At 46.9% G+C, this 20,228-nt stretch overlaps 1 protein-coding gene across 1 annotated transcript; it reads right to left on the bottom strand.

The window, feature by feature from the left end:
- Positions 1-16,824: 16,824 nt before the first annotated feature.
- Positions 16,825-19,894, bottom strand: FGFBP1 (fibroblast growth factor binding protein 1). Its single transcript, XM_043906145.1, has 2 exons — positions 19,755-19,894; positions 16,825-17,901 (listed from the first exon to the last, which is right to left on the bottom strand). Exon 2 carries the CDS (start codon positions 17,879-17,881, stop codon positions 17,177-17,179), a length of 705 nt encoding a protein of 234 aa, XP_043762080.1. The 5' UTR covers positions 17,882-17,901; positions 19,755-19,894; the 3' UTR covers positions 16,825-17,176.
- Between the last annotated feature and the right edge of the window lie 334 nt (positions 19,895-20,228).

Below are 20,228 nucleotides of genomic sequence, written 5' to 3'. Positions count from 1 at the left end.
GCTGAGCTACCAGGGAAGTCTGACCACTCAATATTTGGACTCAAATTAGAGTGTAAGCTAGATATCTGCACTCTGATGTTCCATAAACAGTTTATATTCAACTCGTTTCGAAGAAAGCTCATTCGTTACCATTCTCTAAACTTGTTTGTTTTTCCTTCTATATATCTTTTTAAATCTCAGTTGCTGGTCCAAGTATTCAGTTGGTCATTCAAATATGAGTCCTGGTTTTTGTCTTCACTGAGACCCATCAGTTTCTTTCACCATCGAAACAACCTAAACGTCCGATGACAGATGAATGGATAAAGAAGATGTGGTAAATATATATATAGTGGAATATTACTCGGCCATAAAAATGAGTGAAAGTGGATCATTTGTAGAGATGTGGATGAACCTAGAGACTGTTATACCTTACAGGGTGAAGTAAGTCAGAAAAAGAAAAACAAAGATTGCATATTAATGCATGTATGTGGAATCTTGAAAAAAGGTAGAGATGAGCCTATTTCCAGGGCAGGAATAGAGACACAGACATAGAGAATGGGCATGCGGATACAGCGGGGGAAGGGGAGGGTGGGATGAACTGGGAGATTAGAATTGACATATATGCATACCATGTGGAAAATGGATGGCTACTGGGAACCTCCTGGATAGACAGGGAGCCAGCGCCGTGCTCTGTGGTGACCTAGAGGGGCGGGAGGGAGGTTCAGAGGGAGGAGATATATGTGTACACACAGCTGGTGCACGTCACGTGCAACAGAAGCTAATGCACTATTGTAAAGCAATTATCCTCCTAATGAAAATGGATCACCGATAAGGACCTACTCAATACTCTGTAACAACCTAAATGGAGAAAAGAGTTTGATGAAGAATAAATCCATATACATGTATAACTGAATCACTTTGCTGTGCATCTGAAACGAACCCAGCATTGTTCATCAACTATACTCCAGTGGCACAGCCATCAGCCATTTCCGGCCCCCAGATGTGAATGAGGGCTCCCCAAACTATGATCCAACAGATGCCACCACCACCCCCGGCCCCCACCCGCCACCCCCCACAACGCTGATTGCTGAGCAGCTGAGGGAATGCAAGAGGTAGCCATTTGCCACTCCTTAAGGTGAACAAGGAAGCAGGATTTGGCCCCGGAGAGCTGAGGTGCACATGAAAGGAATGAATTCAGTGAGCCCAGAGGTGTGCTTCCTCCCATACACAGAATGCTAAATTCCTTAACTTGATACCCAATCTTTGATGTTCAGACTCCCTGCCCCTTTGTTGCAAACTTGTAACAAAGTCTGTGTAGCCTGACTCCCCGTCCTGCCTCCTTGGAGCAGTTTTCTCAGAGCTACTGAGATACTGTCTCCCCCCGGCTCGGAGTCCTAAATATTCCCCCCAAATTAAATAACTCTCTACTTTCAGGTTGTAACTGTATTTTTTTCAGTTGACAATTTAAAGCGAGTTGCAACTGTCTAGATCATTACGAGGGCATCCTTGTGTGACTCTTTCTCCTGAAAGCACCGAGTTCATGAGATGCCAGTCTGGTTTTTCTAACTGAATTCTGAGAGCTGTGAGATCCATCCTGACGCTGGGTGGGGTGACATTATCAATGGCCCCCCCTATCGTACCGAAAGTGTCATCTCCAAATTCACATACCAAGATCATAGCTCTTACTACTGATATTTTAAAAATTAGTTACTACTTCCACGTTAGCCTGGGTCACGCGGAAGTGCTGGTTTGTGGGTCAAAAACGACACCACGTCGGCAATTTCACAAGGTTCCGTCTCACACAAAACACAGCAAACCAAGTTTGAGAGTATAAAGGGTCCAAAGGTCCCTCTCCCATTCTAATCCCTGCTTCCTCTCCCCAAAGGCAACAGCTGCTGCCTCCTCGACCTGCAGAATAATTGCAGACAATTTGAGAACTATTTTACTTGCATATTAATTTATGAACACGTAGAAGCATGGCCTGCACCCTTTTTAAAAAATTTATTTTTAATCGAAGGATAATTGCTTTAAAATACTGTGTTGGTTTCTGACATACGTCAACATGAAAACATTATTTCTTTAGCTGAATCTCTTAGAAATCATTCAACTAACTTGATACCTATGGCTATGTCAGTTCTTTCCAGTGTTGTGCCATGATGAACAATACCAAAATGAACACACACACACACACACACACACACACACATATAAACACACCCCCTTTGTTATCTGCAAGTATATGAGGCCTGTATCTCTATGCATTAATCACTCAATCATGTCTGACTCATTGTCACCCCATGGACTGTCACCTGCCTTTGTCCATGAGATGTTTCAGGGAAAAATACTGGAGCGGGTTGCCACTCCCTTCTCCAGAGGATCTTCCCGACCTAAGGATCAAACCTGGGTCTCCTACTTTGCAGCCAGATTCTTTACCATCTGAGCCACCAGGGAAACCTACATCTCTGGAAGGGAAATTACTACTCTAAAGGGCTGGTGTTTTTAAATATTGAGAGATATTGACAAGTTCCTCTCCAAGTGGGTTGCACTAACATGCCTTCTTCCCAACAGCATGTGTCTGGTCTCCACTCGACACTAGTCAATCTCATACCTTCCCTCATGACGTGCAGATTATTTTTAAAATCTATCGGATAGTACTATTCCTCTTATTTATTTATTTTTTGGCCTCTCTGTGAGGTGTGCGGGATCCTAGTTCCCCAGTCAGGGACCCAGCCCGAGCCCTCTGCAGCGGAAGCACAGAGTCCTAACCACTGGACCCTCAGGAAGTCCCTTGCAGATATTTTTGACGCACACACAGCTTGTGTTCGTTAAGAAACTTAAACTAAAATGGCGATGCTCAGAGTGCTGGTCACTGGCCTATTGGCTCTCAGACAAGCTCCCCATATCAGTGATTGATGAGGGGGAAGGATGGGAGGTGAGCGCTGAAGCAAACTCGTAGCCCAGACTCTCCTGTCCACTGACTTCAGATTAGGATTGGCTGGTGGAGCAGAGTGGCGGAGTTGGGACGCTGGGACCTTGCTCACTCTTGTTGGCAGTGGAAAGGGAAAAAGACGAGTGAGTTTTTCTCTTTCCCTTTCCTGAAAACAAAGAAGATAAAGAGAACAATAGCAGGCCTGAACATTCCTAGCTTTTTTTTTTTTTTCCCACTTTAACTGCTCCTCTCTCTGAATGTCTGGAACTAAGTTTGCTTTTCTGCCCCTTTCTTCGGCAGGAGCTGTAATTCACATTTTCCCCTTTGACCCTATGCTAAATACATCCCCGATCTAGTGTTTACCCTTACAACACCCTTCCCCTTATAGTTATATATCAGAAAGAAGGCCACCGAACTGTTAAGACTCAAGAGGCAGAAACCAAGATCCTAACACCTTTGTTCCTTACCACTGACTCCTGAATGCAAGCCCTCATCGTATATAAGCCCCTAGACTCCTCATGGGGCTTGGGGCTGGGCGGGGAGGGCACAGTTTCTGAGGCATGAGCTTACTGTGTTGCCCTCTCTGCTGGCTGAAGATTAAAGCCACCTTTCTAATTCCACACACTCTATCTCGCATTTTTTAATCCGGCTTCAGTGGGCAGAGAAGGCCGAGATGCTGGCCGGTAGCACTCTGTCTGTTTCTGATGGCGTCTCCTGCAGACACTGACCCCATTTCTGGGGCGGGGAGGGGTGTTCTGCCTTCAGGTGGGCGCCCTGGCCCTTGGGCACTGCTTGCTTCAGCTGTTCCCTTTATCCCTCCATCCCAGGGCTGCTCGTGGGAAGCTTCTGGCTCTCGGACTGTGTCGCTCTACTTTGTTCATCCTTGCAGCTTTTCCACTATCCTTGCCACTGGCTCCCTATTCAAAATCACCTTTATCGAACTCTCTGCTTTGGCTTCGTGTGTTCCATATTTTTTCCCCTGCAAGGGACACTGAATGGACGCACCCCAGGTCAACAAAAGTGAGAAGTTGCCACCTTCTTAAGCTGATGGTGGGAATGAAAATTATTGCAGAATTTGTTTTTGGCAGGCAGCTTGGTAATATCGCCCAGGAGCTTTAAAAACGAGCCTGCTCTTGCCTCATGTTTCAGAGATACATGTTGAAATATTTATGAATGGAATGATGTATGTCTGGGATTTGCTTCAAAACAAGCCAAGGGAGAAGATAAAAGGAGATTGGCCCTGAGCTGACAGTTGTTTAATCTGGGTGAAGGGTGCTTACACGTTGGTGACACTCCTTGCTTTACTTATGAGTGTTTGCATATTTCAATAAGAAAAAGGGTCCTTCCAAAGCAAAGTCTTGGACCTTGCAATCTACTTTCTAAGAATTTATGCTAAAGAAAAAACCTTCTAAATGTTAAAAAGGAAAGATAAGGAAAAAATTCTAAATGTTATAAAGAAAAGATTTATCGTTAAAGATGGTTTCTACGAGCACTGTTTATAATAACAAACAGGTGGCAACAATCTGATCTTCTGACAGTGGGTTGGTCCTATCCTAAGTTATATGACACATTGGAAGTGGTTTAAGCTTAAGAAGAGTCGTGTTTCAGAAGCAAGCATATTGTCAAAGATCTTCGTGACTTTTTTTTTTTGTTCATGATAATTTAAGTGAAAAAACAAGTTATAAGCATGAGATAATATAAATGAATTAAAACTGTTTTTACACGTGTCTGAAGGAGGAGGTAAGGGGTATGCACACAAGTGTGAACAGTGTCACGTGGATAGGGTTGTGTTCTTTCTTTCTTTTACTTGTTCACACTTTCTGGTTGGTTTGTTGTATGATAGTTCTTATTATCATGTACAAGTATCAAAAAGTAGGACTTGTGACCTATGAAGCACACAAGTGTTACTTTTGAATTATCAGAGATGAATGGCACATCCTTTTTTTCCTCACTCCCTCTTCCCTTTTAATGCCCCTTTAAAATGGACCCTGCCCACACACTGCTATATTTAAAATGGATAACCAACAAGAACTTACTGTATAGCACAGGGAACTCTGCTCAATGTTATGTGGCAGCCTGGATGGGAGGGGAGTTTGGAGGAGAATGGATACATGTAAATGTATGGCTGAATCCCTTTGTTATCCACCTGAGACTAGCACAACATTGTTACCTGGCTATACCCTAATATAAAATGAAAAGTTTAGAAACATAAGCTATCAAAAAAGAATCAACACTACCCTTGACTGAAGGTTTGCATGCTGAAGCTGAAGCTCCAATACTTTGGCCACCTGATGCGAAGAGTTGACTCATTGGGAAAGACTCTGATGCTGGGAAAGATTGAAGGCAGGAGGAGAAGTGGGTGATAGACGATGAGAGGGTTGGATGGCATCACCGACTCAATGGATATGAGTTTGGGTAAACTCTGGGAGAGAGTGAAGGACAGGAAGCCTGGCACAGGTTGGGGAGAAAAAAAGGAAAAAGAAAAGCGGGTGCCAGGGGGAACGGGAACGGTCATAAACCTTCCCCGCTGGGCTGACGCTGCGTTTACCCGTGATCAGGAGCGTGGGGGACGGGATGTGGGTGACATAGCAGGCATGGGCACTGTCTGGCGTGGCCCCCTTCACGTGCCCTGGCCGCCCTGCCCTCATCATCCCCTCTTGCTGGTCCCCATCCACTGGGCTGCTGGACCCCTCCTGGCCTCGGCCCCAGCCTTGCCCTCACATCCCATTCCTGCCGCCCATCCTGCAGCCCCTCAGGGTTTTGACTGATGACTCTTGTTTCAGGGGATGCTCCCTCTCAACAGGTACCATCTCAGCTGCTGACCCATTTTTGGCCACATCATCTAATAATAAGGATAAACAACCAGGCATTCAACTGTGAACCAAACTGCTCTAAGGACCGTCATAAGCATCATCTCATAGAACCCTCCAGTGTTCTGTAAGAATGACAACACCTCCCCCCTCCACAGCCTCCCACCTGCCCCCGATTCTGCAGATAAGAGGCTGAGAGAATCAAAGGAATGAAATGACTTGCCCAGAACCCCACCCCACAGGCACCGGGGCTTAGGGGCAGAAGCAAGGCTCAAACCCAGGTCCCTGCAGTTTCTGCTACACGGTGGGTGCCTTCGTGTCTGTAATGACACCGGGAAGACTGGACTCTGGAGGTTGCCTCTGCCTTGTGCCAGCTCTGACCCAGGCCAATACTGAGCCTCCCTGCAGCCTGGCTCCTCATCTGTAGGAGAGGCGTGACAATAAGATTGTGCCATGCCCCGTCACTCCAGTCATGTCCAACTCTGCGGACTGCAGCCTGCCAGGCTCCTCTGTCCATGGAATTTTCCAGGTAAGGTTACTGGAGTGGGTTGCCATGCCCTCCTCCAGGGGATCTTCCTGACCCAGGGATCGAACCCACATCTTCTGCATTTCCCGGATTGCAGGTGGATTATTCCCTGGTGGCTCAGATGGTAAAGCGTCTGCCTGCAATGTGGGAGACCTGGGTTCCATGCCTGGGTGGGGAAGATCCCCTGGAGAAGGAAATGGCAACCCACTCCAGTGTTTTTGCCTGGGAAATCCCATGGACAGAGGAGCCCGGTAGGCTATAGTCCATGGGGTTGCAAAGAGTCAGACACGACTGAGCAACTTCACTATTTACCACTGAGCCATCGGGGAAGCCCGACAATAGGACAGCGGTGAGGATGAAATCAGAGGATGAAACGGCACAGGGAAAGTACTTTGAGCGATGCCCTTCAGAGTGCAGCCTTGTTGTGCATCACAATTGTTCTCAGAGCTTGAAAATCCCTAAGCCGCCCACCCCTGAGATTCTGTCATTGATCCAGGAGCAGCCTAGACACTGGGTTTTCTAAAACCCCCTCCTCCAGGTGATTCTAACCTGCAGCCAATCTTGGGTCCCACTGCCCAGCACACAGGAAGCACCTAATAAATAATAGATGCTTTGTCCTGTCTGGTCACACCCCACTTCTGGCTCCCAGATTCTGAGGTCTCCAGCCTCAAGCTTCCCTGACAATGATGCTGTCCATTCTGGGGTGGCCCCTCTGGGTTCCTGGGTTCCTAGGGCTCCTAGGCAGCCCTAGCTTGCCCTCGGGCTGCAGGTATTTGGCTTAGAGCCAGCCCTGTGCCCAATTTCAAGAAAGACAATTCCAGAACACTCATGCTAGGGGCAGTGGGTGCAGAGGGAGAGGCTTGAGGGGCCCTAGATGCTCTGGGGGCCCTCCTGTAAGCGGAGGAGCCCCCACCTAGGCTGATTTCAGTGGGGGCTGCCGCGTGTCTTTGGAAGCCAGTTCTGACAGCGTTCAGTACAAGAGTGCCACTCCCAAGTCACACGGTGACCTGGTGGCCAGGGTCTGGGATCAGCGCCTGGGTTTGCAAAACCTGACTTTAGTCAAAATTGCCTAAATGGAAAGGAAATGCAAAAAAGAGGGAATATATGATACATATCGCTGATTCACTTTGCTGTGCAGCGGAAACTAACACATTGTACTATTTCAGTTGTTGTTCAGTCACCAGTCACGTCCGACTCTTTGTGATCCCACGGACTGCAGCACACCAGGCTGCCCTGTCCTTCACCATCTTCCAGAGTTTGCTGAGACTCATGTCCATTGAGTCGGTGATGCCATCCAATCATCTCATCCTCTATTGTCCCCTTCTCTTCCTGCCTGCAATCTTTCCCAGCATCAGGGTCTTTACCAATGAGTCAGCTTTTCCCATCAGGTGGCCAAAGTATTGGAGTTTCATCTTCAGCATCAGTCCTTCCAATGAATATTCAGGACTGATTTCCTTTAGGATGGACTGGTTGGATCTCCTTGCAGTCCAAGGGACTCTCAAGAGTCTTCTCTAGCACCACAGTTTGAAAGCACCGATTCTTTGGAACTCATTCCAATAAAATGTTTTTTTAAAAATTGCCTTTATGACTTCTCTGTGGTTGAATACCAGAAAAAGTTCCAGAGCAAAGTAAAATGTGTAACTTTAGACACTAGGAGACCAGGAATGGCTGAACAACAGCAAGCTGTCATTCTCGATGCCTTGCTCAGCCTTGTGCGCCCCAGCAGGTGGGACTGTCTGTAGAATTCACACCTTTGCACTTGTCTTTCTTCACCCCCTATGCCTCCAGCAGTATGCTTGTTGTTCCATAAAACTGAGCAAATTGACAACGTGCTATGACTTCCCCCTAGTCCAGTTGTTCTGTATCAGGGTGATTTTGTCTCCAGGAGACATGTGACAACCTCTGAAGATATTTTTGGTTGTCACGACTGGGGGAGGTTCGCTACAGGCATCTAGGGAGTAGAGGCGAGGGATGCTGTAACCATCTAAAATGTGCAAGATAGGAAGTCTCACTCGTGGAGTGGATGCACCGCCTGGGCCCCTCTGCCATCTGGGACCCCAGACTACTGTTAACAAGGGACTTTCCAGTACTGATCAAGTCTGGATATGACGAACAAACCTGAACCCAAGCAGGAGAAGTCGATCCAGACTCCAGTGACTTAAAAGGTTTGACTTTGTGGGCACACCAGAAATGTGGACGTCTGGGAGAAAAAGCAACATACAGACTCTTCTTGGAAGTCTGACTGTAATGTGGATTCATGCCTCAACCTTCAAGGGTCTTCAGCTGGAGAAACATGAGCCAGACCCCAAATCAGCATACCTTCACCTGCCCAGCAAACCAGGCCTCTTCTTCCTTAGCTGTGGACACAATTTATCTGTCTGTTAGATCACATGGGCTTCCCAGGTGGCACTAGTGGTAAAGAACCCTCCTGCCAATGCAGGAGGCATAAAAGACATGGGTTCAATCCCTGGGTCACACAGATCCCCTTTAAGAGGGCATGGCAACCCACTCCAGTATTCTTGCCTGGAAAATCCTATGGACAGAGAAGCCTGGCGGGCTACATGGGGTCATAAGGGCCAGACATGACTTAGTGACTAAATCTCCACCACAACATCAAAACCACATGAACTTAGGTTAACATATGACAAAGACTTTTTACAGTTGTTTACAGACTCAGTAATGTTTCAGTTCTTCAGTCACCCGCTCATGTCCGACTCTTTGCAACCCCACGGACTGTAACACACCAGATCTTCCTGTCATTACCATCTCCCGAAGTTTGCCCACGTTCATGTCCGTTGCATCGGTGATGCCATCCGGCCCCCTCATCCCCTGAGGCCTTCTTCTCCTTCAGTTACACCAAAACAAATCCTTAACTGACATGTTTGATTGGACTGCTTGTTCTCTGCAACTGCTGTGTTACCTTGTTCAGAAGGATGAGGCCTGAGGGGTTTTAATGCCTGCTACCACATGCAGGGTCAGTCGCATGCTCAGTCGCTCAGCCGTGTCCGACTCTTTGTGACCCCATGGACTGCTGCCCACCAGGCTCCTCTGTCCATGGAATCTTCCAGACTAGAACACTGGAGTCGGTTTCCTCCTACAGGGATTGAACCTGCGTCTCTTGCATCTCCCACGTTGGCAGATGGATTCTTTTACCACTAGCGCCCCTGGGAAGCCCCTACTAATACACATGCATGGGAAAAAGATTATTTAGAGAATGGGTTCCTGATGATCATTGGGTATTTATCCCCGAAGGCATTACTGAATGCCCTGACATCTGGTGCCAAGGAACTCTGTACCATTATGGTACAGTTAATGTGAGTTTGATGTGCCGACTTCATGCATTGCCTATTGTTTTTGGAGAGGAATATTGACTGCCTCTTTTCACTGGAAGTTATTTGAACTTTCATAACTATACCCACTTTTTGACAGATTGTGATAAAGCTACCAAAAAACTGCTGTATGGATCTGCTTCTCTTATTGGGAGCCCTACTTATTAGAGAACTCCATCCACTATTGTGAATTGACTGTTTTTCCTAAATCCTGTAATGTCTTTTTAAAGATAGCCACTCAATTTGTATGTATTGTAACCTGTGATGTAGAAATGACCTCTATGTACCAGTTAGGAAACCCTTTTTCTGGATTCCTAACACTTGTTGAATAATGAACTCGTTCCAAATTGGGAAAGGTACGTCAAGGCTGTATATTGTCACCTGCTTATTTAACTTATATGCAGAGGACATCATGGGAAACGCTGGGCTCGATGAAGCACTAAATGGAGTCAAAATTGCCAGGAGAAATATCAATAACCTCAGATATGCAGATGACACCACTCTTATGGCAGAAAATGAAGAGGAGCTAAAGAGCCTCCTGATGAAGGTGAAAGAGGAGAGTGAAAAAGCTAGCTTAAAACTCAACATTCAAAAAACTAAGATCATGGCATCTGGTCCCATCACTTCATGACAAGTAGATGGGGAAACAGTGGAAAGAGTGGCAGACTTTATTTTCTTGGGCTCCAAAATCACTGCAGATGGTGACTGCAGCCATGAAATTAAAAGACGCTTGCTCCTTGGAAAAAAAGGTATGACAAATCGAGATAGCATATTAAAAAGCACAGACATTACTTTACCAACAAGGGTCCGTCTAGTCAAAGCTATAGCTTTTCCAGTAATCATGTATGGATGTGAGAGTTGGACCATAAAGAAAGCTGAACACCGAAGAATTGATGCTTTTGAACTGGGGTGTTGAACAAGACTCTTGAGAGTCCCTTGGATTGCAAGGAGGTCAAACCAGTCAATCCTAAAGGAAATCAGTCCTGAATATTCATTGGAAGGACTGATGTTGAAGCTGAAGCTCCAATACTTTGGCCACCTGATGAGAAGAACTGACTCACTGGAAAAGACCTTGATTGGGGGAAAGATTGAAGGAAGGAAGAGAAGGGGATAACAGAGGATGAGATGGTTGGATGGCATCACCAACTCGATAGACATTAAGTTTGAGCAAGCTCTGAGAGTTGGTGATGGACAGGGAGACCTGGCATGCCGCAGTCCATGGGGTTGCAAACAGTCAGACATGACTGAGTGACTGAACTGAACTGAACACTTGTTGATCATTTATTTTGGAAAACTGTTAGTAGCTCAGTCATCTCCAACTCTTTATGACGCCTTGGACTGCAGCCCACCAGGCTCCTCTGTCCATGGAATTCTCCAGGCAAGAATACTGGAGTGGGTTGCCATGGCCTCCTCCAGGGGATCTTCCTGACCCAGGGATTGAACCTGGGTCTCCTGCATTGCAAGTGAACTCTTTGCCTTTGAGCCACCAGGGAAGCCCGCCTTTTAATTGGAAGGGGACCACTTATTACATTCCCCCATGAGACTTTGGGTAGTGTGGACCCAAATGTTATTCCCTCCTCTTTCTGTTCTTGATATTAGCTTCTCCTTAGAATCCTTATGTAAGATTTTGCAAGGAACGAAAGAATTGCAAAATTTCATGTGTAAATGTAACCACACCTTGATGGAACACTCTGTTGCTCCTACAATTGTGGCCAATAAGTTAATGGATATAGTAATTGATGTACGAAAACATTCATGGAGGGACGTTTTCTCTACTAAATCCCCTACTGCTCAAAAATGGTTTTCTGCTTTGTTTAACCCATTACTCCTTTCTTTGATCAACTTATTTCTATTGATAATCTGGAATTGTTATTCGACTCATACAGTTAAGAAGACTGCTTGTGATAGAGACTTACAGACTTAAGAGAACAAACGTATGGTTGCTGGGGGGAAAGCTGGGGGGAAGGGATAGGTAGGGAGTTTGTATGGACATGTACACTCTGCTGTATTTAAAACGGATAACCAACAAGGACCTACTATATAGCTCAGGGAACTCTGCTCACTGCTATGTGGCAGCCTGGATGGGAGGGGAGTTTGGGGGAGAATGGATGCATGGGTATGTATGGCTGAATCCCTTCACTGTTCACTGGGAACTGTTACAACATGGTTAATTGGCGATACCCCAATATGAAATAAAAACATTTAGAAAAAGAAGACTGCTTGTATTATTTTGCCTTGTTCCTATGCTCTTCAACCTAAACAGGTTTCACCGAAGAAGTATACGTGGGAATTGTGAGTGGGCAGATGGTATATAGAGCAGTGACATCGGGGGAGATGACCTGGGAACCAGGTGCTGGGCTGGGCCCCAGAGCCCTCAGGCAGTAGAACCGAAGGAGAGGAGGGGAGGATCCTGGCAAGTGAGCTGGAAGGCTGGTAAAAAAAAAGCCCCAAAGTTGTCCTAAAGGACCAGCAGTGTCTTCACCTTCCTCCTACTCCTCGGAAAGTCCTTCCAGTCAGCGACAAGTATGAGATGCTCAAGCGCCGTTAGGGAGAGGGTGGTCCTTGGGAGTAGATTATAAACAGTCAGACCTTTGGCATGGCAGATCTCGAGTCTTGTGCAACCTTCTTCTTCTCTCTCTCTCTTTTTTTTTTTTGGTTGGAAAACGTTTAAGTATGTTTTATTTTTTATTGTACGTGCAACCTTCTTAGAGAATTGTCTCCTTGTCTCTTCTCTCACTCAATTGCCTCATCCATTCATTCACTGATATAAAATCTTAAAGACCTGTTTGTGTAAGGCCCATGCTCTAGACTTTAAGTGATGTCTAATTCGTCTCGGATGGATATTCTCAGACCCATCTTGTAGATGGAGAAACTGAGGCTGAGACAGAAAATATGACTTGTTTCAGGTCACACACCTAGAAACTCAAGTTTTCTTTTACGCTGAAGTCTACAGTCTTTGTTCTTGCCTTCCTTTCTCTCCTCTTTTATTTACTCAGCCAAGATTTTTGGCGGGCTTCTTATGTGGTGGGCTGGGCCCTAAGGGCTGGGGCTGTAGTGATAGACAAGATGGAAATCACCTTTGCCACGTTATTACCCACATATCCAACTACCCGATGAGAAGTTCCTCCAGGATAACCACCTCAAACTCACCAGGCCCCCGACATCCTTCCTCCAAAATCTTCTCTGCCCCCGGCATCCTGACACTTTACTTAGCAGGCCTCCAAATGAATATTTTCTTGTGTGTTGTTCATGGAAGACTTTTGAGAGACAGATCGCCAAGTAGGCATTCAGCGTGGCATGTTATGAGAACCAACCCCGTAGGTGATGCCTGGCCTTGTGTTTGTCCGCCCTGAACACTTTGCCTCCTTTGCGTGTCCTGCCAAAAGCGACTGAGGAGGGAGGCTGGTGAGAGGTGTCTGGGTCGGAGGCCAGGTGAGATGTGCTGGATTCCAGGGGTTCAAGTCGGCACTGGTTTTGCTGTGGTTCGCCGCAGCACACAGCCAAGCCGCCGCAGGGAAGAGCCCCGCTTTCTTTTCTTCTTTTTCTGCTGAGATGTAGTTTTAGAAGGAACCGGAGATGTTCCCACGACTGAGCAGCTTGAGGGGATGCAGAATAGCCATCTCACTGACTTGAGAGTGTCCAGTCTTTTCTTTTTTTTTTCATTTATTTTTATTAGTTGGAGGCTAATTACTTCACAACATTGCAGTGGGTTTTGTCATACATTGACATGAATCAGCCATGGAGTTACATGTGTTCCCCATCCCGATCCCCTCTAAGAGTGTCCAGTCTTTTGTTACCCAGGGAATCATTCCTTCAGGGACACAGCACAGATACACGCATGTGCGTGCACGCACACACACACACACATGCACGCACGCACGCACACATGCACGCACACACGCGCATACACGCATGCACGCACGCACGCACACACACGCATGCACACACACACAAGCATGCATGCACATGCATGCTGGCTCCTCCACTTCAAGAAAATGTGCTGTGCTGTGCCAAGTCGCTTCAGCCGTCTTTGCGACCCTCTGGACTGCAGCCCGCCAGGCTCCTCTGTCCATGGGATTCTCCAGGCAGGAATACTGGAGTGGGTTGCCGTGCCCTCCTCAGAGAAAGAAAATACGGAGTGCCGAGTTGGATAGAAGCTAATGTAAAGTCTGTGTTGGCTTTTAAAATATTTTTAATTTGTTTTAAAAACATCCCCCCTCAGGATGTGACTATGGCCAAAGACAAATGGAAAGCTTGAGCGTCTGGCACTTTCTCTATAAGAACACAGAAGGGGCTTACACGTGGATGGGATGGAAGCATCCTGCTTGTGTTACGGCCTGGTCCACATCTAGCAACCACAAATGCCCATCTTCTCTCAACCAGGGAAGAAATCCTGAGCTGCAGATGCAGAAAGGGCTTGGGGGCCTCCAGACCCGGCTTCCTCCCAGGCACAACCTCTCCCAGGCTTTGTGACCTTGGCAACTGATCCAACTTCTCTGAGCCTCAGTTTCCTCATCTAGAAAATCAGGATGAAACACCTCTCAGTTAGTTGTTTGGGAATAAAAAAGAGAATGGGGCAAAGTCACTGGCACGTACCACCCTTAAGTAAGGGTTGCTAGCCTTGGCTGATCGTGTCAGAAAAAAGATGAACTTCCAGTTTTACAAGTTTATATAAGGAATTCTGAGCTCCATCCACAAGCCAGTCTTGTGCTGTGGACTTTAGACGGTCAGTAGTGCTAAACACCCACAATGTAAGCCATGGGGCACTGGGCACTTAAGATTTATTGACTAGTGCAAGTCTTACAACATCTCTGAAGGTGATTTCATTATGCTGCAAAATTTTAATCATAAGTTGAATTCATTAACTCTGGTATTTGCAAATTCTGAAGGCAGAGCGGCTTCTGGGTTGGTTTGGTTTAAGCTATCCAATAGTACCATCAATAGACTTTATTATTATCATTTAACTCCTCCCCATTGTCTTCTTTTCTCCCTTCCTTCCCTCCTTTTCCTTTCTTATTCCTTTTTCCAGCAGTATAAGTTTCACCCAAATAATCTTTGTTGTTGAGATGACATTATTGGAACTCAGTTGTTGTTGTCTAGTCACTGAGTCATGTCTAACTCTTTTGCGACCCCATGAACTCTAGCCCACCAGGCTCCTCTGTCCATGGGATTTCCCAGGCAAGAATACTGGAGCGGGTTGCCATTTTCTTCACCAGGGGATTTTCCCAACCCAGGGATCGAACCCATGTCCCCCTGCATTGGCAGGAGGATTCACCACTGAGCCACCAGGAAAGCCCTCCTGGAGCTCAGACAGTTGAATAATTGGCTCAGAGACTTTGGTTGGGAGATGTCAGAGGCAAACCTTCAGCTCAGGTGCAATTGACTCTGCCATACCTGAAACAACCTCCTCCCAGCTCTGCCGGCTTTGAGTAGGGTCTAGTCGATTCTCCAATGTTTATGTCACCCAGACCAGGTCAGAGTTGTTATGTAATGACCCCTGGAAGTGTCTAATTGTCTTTTCCTATCTTAGGACTTCATAGAATTGAGTGACAGAGGGGAGCCACACTCTGTTTATACCTTCAGGGGAAAAGTTATTCCCATGGTGTGGCAAGGAGGAGCTTAGGGAGTGTCTGGATGTTGGTTAAGTTCTCTGGGGAGTGGGGGTCAGGTTCACAGGTCAGGTCCTTGGCTCTGCCCCACAATGACATTGCAGTCTTTGATGTTTCTGAACACACCAAGTGGGGTCCAGTCATTGGAATGTAAGCACCACTAAGAAATGTTTTTTCTTTCTTGTTTGCAGATATTTTTGTCCTTTAGATCCATAGTAGGAGCTCACACCTCATTAATTAATTTCAGAGTGTTTTCACTGACTGTTTAAACATTCTTACCCCAGTGAGTCACCTGGCTTGATTCCTCACTGCGTTTAGATCTAATCTCAAAAATCAACTCCACCGAGCGTGACCATGTCACCTAAGGCTGGTTACTGTCCGTTGATTTCACCCCTTTCTCCTCCTTGACTTTTCCTTTCTGTCATTGTATGTTTGTGAGTTTTGGTTGCTTTCCCCACTGGGAGCTCCGTGGAGGCAAAGTGTTCATCGCTGGTGCACTACCATCTCTCTAGTTGCTAGGACAGAGGCTGCAAGAGTCTGTGCTCAATGAATGATGTTCTGGGTGAACTAGTGAATGAATGAATGAATGAATGAACACATGCATAATCCATGGAAAGAGCTTAGCATAGAGTCTGGGCCATAGGGAGTGAGAGAGAACTACTCGTGTTGATGCTGTTAAAGATGATACCCAAATGCACTCTGAGGCTGTAACACTCTGGGTGGACCACTGACAATGTTCCGTGTAGGTTCTGGCAGGCTGGTGAGTGTGGGAGGCCCTCTTCCACCCCATTTGCCATTCCTTCCTGACACCAACTCTAAAAAGACCCCAAAGAACAGTATTTCTGCCAACTTCCGCTCCTTACTTTTTGTTCGTTGTGGAATTGTGACATGACTTTGGGCCTACATTCTTCTCTCTCCCTAGCTCTTGAATTCAAACCCTTTCAGATCTTTCAGACTAGCATGTAAATGACTAATGACATCATCCCTGCATTTCACCACCATCTACCCACGTGGCCTCTCCCATCTTTTAGGATTTTTCTCATCTCTTTGCTTTCATGTATCTGTCAACTGCTGATTGTACCTCCATTCTGCCCATTTCCTGCCTAAAGATACTCTCCAAGTTCCAACTCCAGTATCTCCTCTCCTGTTAAGCTCAGCCTGAGATCTTCCAGAAGTTTCTGCCTCTTCTCTTTGGAGTTCCACCCTGAGTTTCCCTCTTGCACTTAAATCTTCCTCTCAAGGCACTGCACTTAGCCAGGCCCAACTCTGCAAGCTCAGGAGTCCTGTATATGGCAAATGGTAACGGGAACCCTAGCTTGAAGCTGTGGAGGATGTTGCTCCAGCTCATGGATGTGATTTGCTGATGGTTTTGAATTCTGCCTCCCCTCTTTCCATCTGTGAGCCCCTGAAAGGTGTCTTCATCACATGATGCTTCAGGTGACCCACTTGAAATGAGTTCAGTAAGCATCAAATACCACAGATCAAAGCCTGAAATTGTGACGATAGGGATTCAGGAATGGATCACCTTATGGGATGACCTGGGATGGCTGGTGAACAGGATACTTTTTCCACTGATATATGAGGACCTGTTTGCAAGTTCGTTGGAACTAGGCAGAGAGAAATCAGACAATGGTTGAACGTATTTCTGAAAAAGGCACAGGGCTTTATTTTCTTAATTGGGCAGAAAGTGCACTGCACGGAAGTCACCACTCTGACTCACTCAGTTCAAAGACTGGCCCTTACTGCTCATAGAAGCAAAGCCTTGTGGGCCATGGAAAAATACAGAGGACAATAGCCTCTTAAAATCACATCTAAGGAAATGAATACAAAACAAATTCCAAACACAGAGATAAAAATTGCAAAATCTGTTTAAATAGTCCATTGCACACCCATAGCACAAATGTTCATCTGACAGGGAGTTAGAAGATCTTTACAGCATATGAAAAGGTTTTGACGTGACACCTCCTAAAGGACTCTGTTCTCTTTTGACCTTGTTAGCATGAACTGCCCTGTACCATGGAGAGGAAGAATTTGCACAAAGAGCCCCAGGTCTCCCCACAGTACTCCAGGGCTGCCTTCCTTTGGTTTTCCAAGTCTTCCTCCAGACACTGAGGGTCTTTGGTGGTCATGGGCTGGGTCTTTTCTGGGCTGGGGGAGGTAATCACTTCAACCTTGTCCATGGGAGAGAGCTCCATTAACTCCTGGCTGGGTTTCTTGATCCTAATCAGAGTAGAGTTCACCAGCTTGAGATTCGATTCTGGAAACTTCTTTCTGCACACCCTGGTCTTCAGGACACTCTTGGCATCACCACAGATGACCTTCTGAGAACGCAGGTTCCGGCCAATTTGTTTCCAATAGGCGTTGTTTTTGTGCAACTCTAGGCATGAGGTTGGATTGCCAGTGAAGAAACAGGAAAACGTGTTGTCCTGTTGGGTGCATTCGACCTTCAGGGCGATGCCGTCCTCCTGCTCGGTCACCGTCCATCTGCAGTCAGCGTGGTCCGGGGTGACGAATTTGCCTTTGATCGGGCGCTTGGTTGGCTGGCTCCTCGGCTCCTTCCCAGGCTTGCCCAGAGCATGCGCTTCATCTGCATTGGCTTTGCTGCCGTGTCTATTCCTTCCTTCCTTTTTGGCCTCCGCCAAGAGCATCGGAACAGCCAGAAGGAGGAGGGAGAGCAGGGTGAGGCTGTGGGTCCTCATGCCTTCAGCTTGGTGGGAACCTGTTTGACAAAAGGCAGGTGAGTCAGCGCTGGCCTGGAGGAGGACCCTCCCCCCCACCTGGCATAGGTCTGCCTGCTTCAGGGTGAGATCCAAGAACAACCTATTTCCTGGAATCAGCAGACAAGCAGCTGCTCTATTCGCATTTCTGCTTGAGCCTTGAATGCCAGAAACTTCCTACTCTTCACTCACTCTTCCATACCCTCTGAACCCCATTAGTCCTCACTCCCTTATCCCCTCACTCAGTTACTCCAGATCCATTCAACATTCAATACGCTTTCATGGCTCACCGACCACTAGCCATGCCCTAGACTAGATGTTGAATCTATCAAGGTGAATAAGAAAGTCTCACGTCTTAAAAACTTGGAGGCAACTCTTTGGGGGAATCTGAATAGCATTGACCTGGTGTGTGTCCCAACCATGTCCCCCAACCTGATCTTGGGCAAGTCACTCTCCCCCTCTGGGTCTCAGCTCCTTTATCTGAAAATCAAGATGTTGGGTGAGATGATTGTTGACTCTGTTTCAGCTCCGGTGGGCTGAGCTTCTATCTCACCGTTCCACATGGACTCAGATGATCACACAGCGAGAAAGGACATAGAAAGTGATAAGGTGATGTCTGACCCAAGGTTAAATATGCATGAGGTCTGGACGCTCTGAGATGAGTGGGTTGGTGAGCAGGGGCATTTGGGCTTCAGTAAGAACCTGGGGAATGGCATGAAGAATGAGAGATCACACAGTTTGACCGGGCAGAGTGAGCCGGGAGAACAGAGGTGAGTTTCCATCAGAGCACTTAGATTGCTTTGACACTGTCCTTACCATAGAGAAAGTCCCCAGTCGATGCTTTTAAAAATAAATCATTAAAGACATAGGATGATTTAAACCGTTATGCTGAACTGAATAGATTTTATCAAGTGGGCAACAAAAACCACCCCTCAAAGAGAAGAATGAGCATTTCTATTTGACACCAACTACGTGCTAAGCACATGACCTGTGTTTCACTTTCACCTTGTTAATTCACACAAGAGCCCTGCCTGGCAGGTCATAATGCATCACCACCAGGTAACAGGCGTGACAGATAAGGTTCAGAGCGGCAAATAAATTGCTCAATATCCCATAGTGAGCAAGTGACACAGTTGGGACAGGCAGCCAGAACCTCTCCTGGTCCTTTATACAACCACGCCCTTCCCTGAATCCCTCTTGCTTTCACCTTACTCTGCCTTTCAGAAAGAAAAAAGCGATTAGGAACAACTCACTTCGTCTGGCTTAGTTCTTGATGATAAGTTCATTCGTATCACCGCTGCTCCATTTGAAAAAAATACAGACTTTTGTTTAAGAAGAGGTTGATTTGGGGAATGGTCTTGATCTCATTATCTACCCTGGGCATATGGCTTCTCGTTAGGACTGATAAAGGGACAGAGGGAAATTGTCAGTTCCTCGGTCATGTCTGACTCTTTGTGACCCCATGGTCTGAAGCCCGCCAGGCTCCCCTGTTCATGGAATTCTCCAGGCATGAATACTGGAGTGGGTAGCCCTTCCCTTCTCCAGGGGATCTTCCTGACCTGGAGATCAGACCCTGATCTCTCTTACATTGCAGGCAGATTCTTTACCATCTGAGCCTCCAAGGAAGCCCTTCCTGATAACGGGAAGACAGTCACAAAATGTGGGCTCCCAAAACGAAGTTGGGCTGGGAGCTAGGTATGTCAGATAAAGACCTGCTCATTCCTCACGGCAGTGGGACTCAGCCCCTACTTGTCCCTGAGGAGATCCAGGTTCCAGGAACCTGAGGTCCTCGTGGGAGCTGGGGTGGGGAGGGGGGTGGCAAGTAATGACACTCTTCAGAGAGCCAGGCTCTTACCTTGTTCTGAGCTTGCAGGTCCAGTGCGACCCCAGATGGAAGAGGAAGCTTGCAGGCGCTCCGTGGTCTCATCCACGGTGAGAGGCCGGGAAGGCCGTTTATATAAGAGCCCACACACACAGGGATTTACACCTCACACACCTGTGTCACTTTATTCACACTCCTCCCAGCCACGCCCCTTCAGAGGAAGCCAGTTCCTCCAGGGAAAGTGGCTGGCGTAATCCTGTCTGTGTGTACGTGTGAGAGGCGGGGGGGTGTTACATGCAGGGCATTAGACCTGGTTCTTCCAAGCCCTTTTTCTTCCCCCAGTGGCCTACTGAGGAGGACAGCAGAGCCTTGCAAAGACCCTCCATGATGGTAACAGGACCCCAGCAACAGAATCTTGGTCGGGGGCAGTTATGAACAATAACTCATTCTACCCAAAGCTCTCCCTTAAATCTCATCAGAGCCCCTCCATGATATACCGACCTACAT

The sequence above is a fragment of the Cervus elaphus genome, chromosome 6, assembly GCF_910594005.1.
Source record: "Cervus elaphus chromosome 6, mCerEla1.1, whole genome shotgun sequence".
NCBI classification, from domain to species: domain Eukaryota; kingdom Metazoa; phylum Chordata; class Mammalia; order Artiodactyla; family Cervidae; genus Cervus; species Cervus elaphus.
This window is presented reverse-complemented; position numbering and strand designations above follow the sequence as displayed.